This window comes from Brassica napus, chromosome C5 (assembly GCF_020379485.1).
Source record: "Brassica napus cultivar Da-Ae chromosome C5, Da-Ae, whole genome shotgun sequence".
In the NCBI taxonomy this organism is placed as follows: Eukaryota; Viridiplantae; Streptophyta; class Magnoliopsida; order Brassicales; family Brassicaceae; genus Brassica; species Brassica napus.
In genome coordinates this window covers 44,433,487-44,442,141 of record NC_063448.1, presented here as the reverse complement: position 1 = coordinate 44,442,141, position 8,655 = coordinate 44,433,487, and the positions used below count along the sequence as shown (strand labels likewise).

The 8,655-nt window shown below is 32.1% G+C and overlaps 1 protein-coding gene across 1 annotated transcript; it reads left to right on the top strand.

The window, feature by feature from the left end:
* The first annotated feature begins 6,520 nt into the window (after positions 1 to 6,520).
* On the top strand, positions 6,521 to 8,637 carry LOC106356657 (stress response protein nst1). The gene is made up of 3 exons (XM_013796397.3): positions 6,521 to 7,675; positions 7,758 to 8,273; positions 8,352 to 8,637. The coding sequence occupies exons 1-3, from the start codon at positions 7,267 to 7,269 to the stop codon at positions 8,507 to 8,509; spliced, it is 1,083 nt and encodes a 360-aa protein (XP_013651851.1). The 5' UTR covers positions 6,521 to 7,266; the 3' UTR covers positions 8,510 to 8,637.
* The last annotated feature ends 18 nt before the right edge of the window (positions 8,638 to 8,655 follow it).

Sequence of the window (8,655 nt, the reverse complement as noted above, 5' to 3'; positions counted from 1 at the left end):
ATCAGAAAGTTATTGGCTTCAATCTGACACAACATAGCTACCATTCCCCTGCAACATCTAACATACCTACTTCAACATTTTGCTTTTTCAAATCTCAAATAAATTATATTTTCTTCAGCTTCATATTAAAGAACGAATAGTATTAGTTAACTTTGTACCAAATTACAGACCGGAGTTATGAGGCTAAGTGATCTTCAAAATATTTGTAAGCATAACACAGAAAATACATGTAACAACATTTTTTAAAAAAAATACGAACACACTAACTTCGTCAGAAATACATATGAAATGAAGACGCGTACAGAAAAAAAACACAATATCAGTTTAATTAGACAACAACTTCCTTTGACCCAATCCACAATCATAAAGCGCAAACCCTTTCTGAGAAATTGAGAATAAATTCAATAGGATAAACCTAGGGGTTGACAATTGGGTTAATCCACCCTGCCCTGCCCGAAACCCGCAAATTCCATTGTTATTTAAGTTTGTTTCGGTCCGCAAAAGTTTTGGGCCAAAAATTTCAAAGCCCTGTCGACACTGAAAAAGCTATAGTTTTTTTGTGTTTTTTGGGCTTTAAAAATATAAATTAAAATTGAATACATTAATTTTAAAAACAAAATTAATTTGATTCCAAATTTAAATAATCATCCATATATGTTTATAAAATCCAAAATTAAAATAAATGTCTTACCTAATAAACCAAATAAACAATAATATCGAATAGAAATAAAAAAATGTTTCAACTCTGAGTAGTAGAAACAATGGATCGAGATCATGATGTTTTTGTGACATTTTCACCGTCATCAGGAGTTACATATATTTAAAAATATTAACTTTTGACATATATGTCAATATAAATAAAATTTTAAAAATAACTAGATCGTAAAACATAAATCTTCAAACAAAATATGTGTACAAATCAGTGATTCAACATGTATTGGTCGGAGATAAATTCTATATTTGTTTCATACATGATCACCAATGTTAAAACTAGACTTTGACGCCACTATAGTTATCTGAATTATATGTGTTTAAGACATTATCACTAATTATATATTTATTTAAGATATGAGTACCATTGGTAAATAATTAAATAAATTATGATATAAATTTCAGATTTTCGGATAACCCAGACGGACTTAAGCCAAAACAGTAAAAGTTCAAATGGGCCAAGTCTTAAAGGCCCAATTTTTTGGGCTTATATAATTAAACCTAGTCTAGTAATTTATAGAGTTCGGTGGACTCGGGCTGCAGATTCGGTCCTATTTGACATGTCTAAAAATATTTGTAATCCATAATGGACATATATGTCCATTTTAAGCATATGACTCGGGCTGCGGACTTATGTCCTAATTAACTCTTTCAAGACAAAATTAAATCAAAATAATGTTTAACAAATATAGATAACAAATTAAAAATACATAAATTCTCTTTTAATCATGAGCCAGTTACATCTTATCAAACAATTCATGTATTTCACCACTGATTTTTTAAAAAAAAAATAGTAACACAAAAATAAAAACATGGTATCAAATGTAATACATAATAAGACAAAACAAGAAAAACAAAATGAAATTATACTTTAAAATAAGTATTAGATGAATGCAATCGTTGCTAAAAAAAAAAGATGAATGCAATCATTATAATGGTCATGTTCGCCATGCTAAATAACCGCATCTAAACAATAAAGATAAAATAATTTAAAAGAAAACAAAATATTTGACACACAACTTACAAAAAAAAATCTCAGTTTTAAATTAACAAATTCATAATTCGCACGGGCAAACCCTAATTAACTATAAATAATTGGCTGGTTTGCATTGACATTTACTCAAATGTATATACGCGACGTATTTAACACTCATCATCTTCCATCAATGGATAACAATTTTTCACATTTCTTATCCAGTTTGTTACTTATACATCAATATATATATATAGATTGACGATTAGATTATATTGTTACTATTCTTCTTATTATTATTGTTATTGTTATTATTGATTCAATAGATTTTATATTAGTATGTATATTGTCATTATTCTTGGTTCCTATGGTTATGCAGACCCAAATCCAGAAGTATAACCGAGGGTTTTAGGCCATGATTAACCCCGGCCTTTTAACTGAGGTTCTTAGCTTCGGGTAAGAGATGATTCTTAGCTTATAACTAAGAAAAACTAAGAACTGTCTCTTAAATAAGAGATATAAGAGACGTCTCTTAGCCGAAAAATGTAAAATAAAATAAAAATAAAAAAATGTCAAATCATGAGTTAAGAACCTCAAATAAGAGACCGGGGTTAATCATGCTCTTAACTATTTGATGACATAACTATCTTGAAATGGAGCTGATTAAGGTGGTTACTAGTAATCCACGCCCTGTTGCGTATAGTGAAAAGACCAAAAGAAATTATAACTTTTAATCAATAAATATTAAAATGTAAAAGCTATAGTCACATATCATACATGTTATAGAATAGAAGATGTAAAGTTTGATAAAAAGAGTAGTGAAAAAATACAATTTGGGTTTAGAAATTTAGTGAAATATCTGGGAACCAACAATCTAGTTATGAACAACAAACAATAATAATCCTATTTATACATTTGATTTATTATAGTTTTATTAAATTTTGATTGTTTACCGGAAATATCAAAATTGTAGACAAAACGAATATTCCATCACGAAAAATTAGTCATAATAGTCGCTAACTTTTAGTTTATAATTTAAAAATTTTGGAAAGTATTACAATTAAGGAATCAACAAATACGAAACAATATTAACTATGAGAATCAAATATTAGATATTGAATAACGACTCCCTGTCACCATTTATGTTGATTGCTTAAACACAAAGTCTTGGTGCTTATTTTTTTTTTTTTTGACAACAACATTCGAATACTAACTAGAATCTCCAGCCGATCTACCAAGCCAAACCGGTGGAGTTGAATCGACATAAAGCAAAGCTGAAGGATAACTCCTCGCACCACGTGCAAGCTTATCCGCCAATGTATTGTGTACTCTAAGAATATGTCTGATCCGAAAATAGGAGAAGAACATCTTACTTCGGTTGAATTCTTCCATGTGTGTAGAAAAGGCAGGCCATTCTTCGGGTGTCGACACCATCTTCACCAGTTGAGAACAATCCGTCTCAAAAACTACATCAGAATATTGGAGGGTCTTCATGCATTCCATTGCCCAGATTAGTGCTTCACATTCAGCATGGAGAGGTGATAAACTTCTACGAAGATTCATCGCCCCCATCATGACCTCTCTTGATCCACTCTTTCTACAAAACCACGTTTGTCCTGTGAACTTATCACCCTCTTTCCAAGCGCCATCAATATAACAAACTCTAGAATCTTCCAGGGCTAGAGACTCCGAATGATGTGCGTTCCCAGTATAGAAATTCTCTGTAGGAGCCTTAACGGTTAACTGTGCCTTTGTTCACATCCTACTTTCCACCTCTGCCAACCTTAAAATCTCATGTGGATTAGCATCCTTATTGGAATATATCGTACGCAATATAATTAAATATCGTACAATCAGTCAAGAGATCGGCCATTTTAGCTAATTAGACTTGACTTGAATTATAAGAAACATAAAATAACGTTTTAACAATCAATATATGCAGTAGTGGATAGTAACAAAACTCTTCGTTAACAAAAAATTATGTTGCATTCATCAAAAACTACGTATCGTCTTTTTAAAAAAAAAATTGTTTGACTTACTACTATACAACAAAACCAACTTCAAATTTTATTTTTTGAAATAATAACAAAATACGAAGAAAACATTTTTTTTTCAATACTGATTCATCAAAACCATTGAATTTTTTTGAAACAAATCGAATTAATTTCCAATAAACAGTCCGATCCACCGTAACCGAGAATCCTCATATTAACCCAACTGGTTTGACTGGGCAAATTAATAAGAAATATATTTTTAACCTTTCTATTATTAAAAAATATTTGATTTACTATATAATAAAACCGTAGAAATTTTTATTTTGAAACTAATCAAATTAATTTTCAATAAACAGTCTGGTTCACCCTAACCAAGAAAAAACTATTAACTCGACCGGATTGACTGGTCAAACCGATAAGTTATATATTATATACCCTTCTGTTATGTACATGTGAACTTGTAAACGACTCAAACTTCACTTTCATATATAATACGTACATTTATGACTGGTTAATTTAGATATGCATAGCATATATATAGCGCATATATTATGTTGGTAATTAACGAAACATATATTAGAAGTTAAGTACCAAGATAAAAGTCATATATGACTTAATGATATACATATATAATACATAGAATAGTCTACCATAAAACCATACAAGATCTTTAATAGGATGGCAAGATATTTCCATAGAGAGCTTCATTTTATTGGTTGACATATTCCGGTCTGGCTACCAAGACATCTCAAGTTTGAGCAAAGTCTTCCAAAACCTCTACCAACCGGCGAAGCAAGCGTGGTGGTTATGGTATTGCAATACACAACACAGGGGCAAAATCCTTTGAAAGACGCAAAGACGAGATGGTAAATTATATATACATCCCTTGTTAAATATACTTTGGCTAATTGTAGTTACTGTGAGTTGATTTTTTGGTTTTCATTTTGGTAGACCATTGATAATGGAGGGGAAGAGCCTGATATGCTAGCATTTCTTGAGGATGCGCATCGAAGTCGCAAAACCAGTGACATTCGTGACAAAAAAAGTGAAGCGAATTGTGGAGACTATCAAAGAGCAAATAAATGATCAGCTAACTCAAGGTGGATCAACTGAGACAAACCATCTTACCCAAGCAGATATCAACAATCTTGTTTTAAAGGTTAAGTTAGTTTGTTTTACTTTTTTCAAAATTTTGTGCTTTCCTTATACATTTCTCATTCTACAGGAAATCCATATCATTAAGGGTCACCGTTTTGGGTTTGGAACACTGCCGGACCCCGGACAAGTACCTCCTTCAGCTTCTTTCATGTCTAATTTGAACCACGAAGAACAACTACGGATTGCAAACAAAAAGATAGCAATAGCTGATGAGAAGATATGCTAGCGCAACGAAGAAGATTGTGACACTGGAGAATGACAAGGCTGAGAAAGATAAGGTTATACAGTTTTTGCAAAACATAGCACACAAGGTTGTCAGCAAATTTCGAGATTTGCTTCATGAAGCTGAAGATGCAACTCAAGAATAACTCTTATGCTTGTATTTTTTTGGTTAAAGATTTAGTAATGAATGTGTTACATATTATGTTTGAGGTTTTTGGTTAAAGCTTTAGTAATGAACTCTATTGTAACTTTAACGCTTGTTTTTAAGCTTTAGCTAAATATTTAGCTAAAACTATTTTAATGTTAAATAATTAAGTAGATTTCAAGTCTAAAATATATTTGATTTTTAAAATTTAAATACAATTTTATAGATTAATAAATTTAATTAATTAATTAATTTTATAAATGGTCAGAATTTCATCAAGAATAAATGATCAAAAATTCGTCAAAATTTTGTCATAACAAACAGATCAATAAGTGGTCGGAAATTCGTAGATTAAATTAGACAGTAATACGTCAGGAAGTGGTCAGGAATTTTTGACCGTTTTCCGATGATAATTGTTGACGACTTTTCTGACCATTATTTTAGTCAAGAAAAATTGACCATTTTCTGACCAAAGTGAATTCTTGACGGATCTATTCCGACGACTTTAGGTGGTAGGAATTAGACAAAAAAAAATGTTGTTTTGACCAATTTCCATCGAATAAGGTGGTCAGAAATTGAACTTTTCTTTGTACTGAAAATAGCCCTTCGTTGTAAAAAAACATATAAGATCTTCTATTATAATATGTAGAATATACATATATAATATGTATTCTACAGTTATTCATATATAAAGTTATAAAGCAAACTTCTATTATATTTGCGTACGTATCGTCATGTTTGTATATTCATATACGAAGGTGCTTTCATAGTATAAAGTAAAATACATGTATAGTTTTAAAAAAAGTGTAATTATTCTACGTAATAGAAGGTTTTAAAAAAAACGTGTGAGAAGAGCTTTCATAATAACACCTAATTAATGTATTTTAGAGAGTAAAGTTACTTACTAAAATGCTCTTCAAATAATAAAAATTGGATTTATCATTGAAAGAAGAGAAATACCCTAGGATAACACTACAGTTTTTGTCACAAATATAGACAAAATGACCAAAATGTTTCATTAAAGAAGTAAATATACATTTATACCCTTAGGATTAAGTAATTCAAACCTTAGGGTTTAGAGTTAAGGGGTGGAGACTTGGGATTGAGGTTTAAAATTTTATAAAATAAAAAATAAATATTCAAATCTTAAAATAAATTTTAAAAATAGTTTCAAAAAGTTTTTTCAAATTACAAAAAGAAAATTTGAAAAAAATAAATAAAAAAATAATAGAAAATTTTGAATTTGAAAACATATAATCTAAAAATATATAAAAAAAAAATTACATATCTAAAGTATTTAGGGTATTTTTACCTAATAAATGAAATATTTTGGTCATTTTCATCCATAAAATTTATTTTTGTGACAAAAACTTAAAAATGTATATTTAGCATAATTGCCCATGGAAGAAATATGATTTACATTATTATTATTCTTGGGTTATATGTTGACTTTATGTTAGTTACATTTTATCATATGCATGTACTTTTTCAACATGATAATATTCAAGATTATTTGCTACTTTACGTTTGAAAGAAGAGGTATAGTTGAAAAGAAATTAAACGAACCAACCGAAGAAGGAAGAAACTACCTTGGCTTTGTATAAAAACGTGTACTATTATGTTACAGCTATACATCAGGTAGCTTCGAATAAGACCTCAAAATGCAGTTTTTGGTCCTTAAGTAAACAAACCGACCCAAGCAGAACAAAACCAAACACATTTTTGAGTTTTTTAATTTCTTTTAACTAAATTATAACTGTGTTCAAAAAAAAAAAAACTAAATTATAACTAAACCGACCATACACGGACCAGGCTAATTTTAGTTGAACCAAATAAAGTAATAAACCGAATTGAGATTGAACACTGATTCCAAAATCTAGACAAAGTTGTCCGCTTCTAAACTTATAAGGATCAAAGGGGTAATTTAGACTTTTAGGACATGAAGGGTTAAATTGCAAACTTTGTAAAGCAGTTGACAAAACGGCAATTATATAACTTTCTGATTTTAACCGGCTTATAAAAGCTTCGTCGCTGAACAAGAACGAACTTCATAATCAGTCATCATGTCCAACAATATCAATCTGCAGAGATCCATGGAAGAGATCGATAGAGCTCAAACTATTCCCGAGAAAATCGCTATAATCCAGGGTTACTTGAAGAAACTCGAAGATGGAAAGAAGGAGAGGGCCGAGTGGAGAAAACAGCTTGAAGAAAAGGCGAATCGTCTTCAAGAACAGAGGAATGCACTCAAAGATCAGAGAAAGGCAATCGAGGACGAGAAGAAACAAATCGAGGATCTGAAGAAATCAGACATGGACGATGATCAGAAGAAAGCAATCGCAGCCCAGTTGAAAGCAGTGGAGGATCGTGAGAAACTACTACAGAGTCAAGAGAATGCAACTGAGGATCAGGTTAAAGAAATCGAGATACAGGAGAAACATGCGGAAGATGCAGGTTCAGCACAAGATGCAGGTTCTTCTTCTTGCTTGCTTCTTGCTTTCTCGTCTGTTAATGGTTTCTCAACTTTCTCTTGCTTGCGTTTCTTGATTCGCAGAGACTATTCTTCTCTCCACCACACTTCAAAATTTGGTTAACGCTTCCCCTCCGCTCCCACCACCGGCAACGACTTCGCCGACGGTCCCATCCGGTTTCCTCCCTCTTACACCATCGAATCCAACGGCAGCAACTTCGTCCAGTGGCCCATCCACTTCGCTCCGTCTTGCACCACCGGCTCCATCGGAATCTTCTCTTCCGGCGGCGCCAACATTTCCAAGATCTCAAACGGGGGCTTCCAGTTTCAGCTCACTTCAACCACCGCAACAGAGGATCATGCCGAATCCACCAGAATCTTATCTTCCAAGACCACCGCAACACACGAGTGAGATCGTTCTTACTTCGCCGGCGTTCGCCACGTTACCAATTTTCCCGCCCCGTAACATCTCTACCCAGCCCCTACTTGTAGGCCCACCTACTGTTCCTCTTGGCCCAAGAAACGCAACCAGACTTTTCTGGACGGATCAGCTGAAGCAGGCTTTTAATGAAGCCATTCAAAGTCTTGGTGGATTATACAGTAATGATCTTCCTCTCTTCCCTTTATTCTTTTTATTTTCCTCTATTTTACTCATTTAAGTTGTTAATATACACTCAGGTGCAACTGTTACTGCTGAACAAGTTAAAAAACTGATGGAAGATCTCGATGTCACAGAAAGTCAGATTGCAAATAGGATTCAAAACCTGCGGAGGAAGAAGCACCCTAGAGATGATGATGGAGGAGGTTCATCTTCAGCAGCAAAAAAACTCTGTTGATTTAGATTCACACATTTACATATGCTTTCTTTTCTCTCTTTTTTCACTATGTACTTTGAAATATGTACAAAAATACATTTGATGTCACTTGATGAATACAAAAATACTTCTGTTGTTTGTTTCGTTTACCAATATATTCTTAATAT

Bases quoted from the DNA above. Each gene is read 5' to 3' on its own strand.
- LOC106356657 (XM_013796397.3), top strand. From the start codon at position 7,267: ATGTCCAACAATATCAATCTGCAGAGATCCATGGAAGAGATCGATAGA. The intron at 7,676-7,757 runs GTTCTTCTTCTT...CTTGATTCGCAG, and splicing joins AGGTTCAGCACAAGATGCAG to AGACTATTCTTCTCTCCACC. The intron at 8,274-8,351 runs GTAATGATCTTC...ATATACACTCAG, and splicing joins AAGTCTTGGTGGATTATACA to GTGCAACTGTTACTGCTGAA.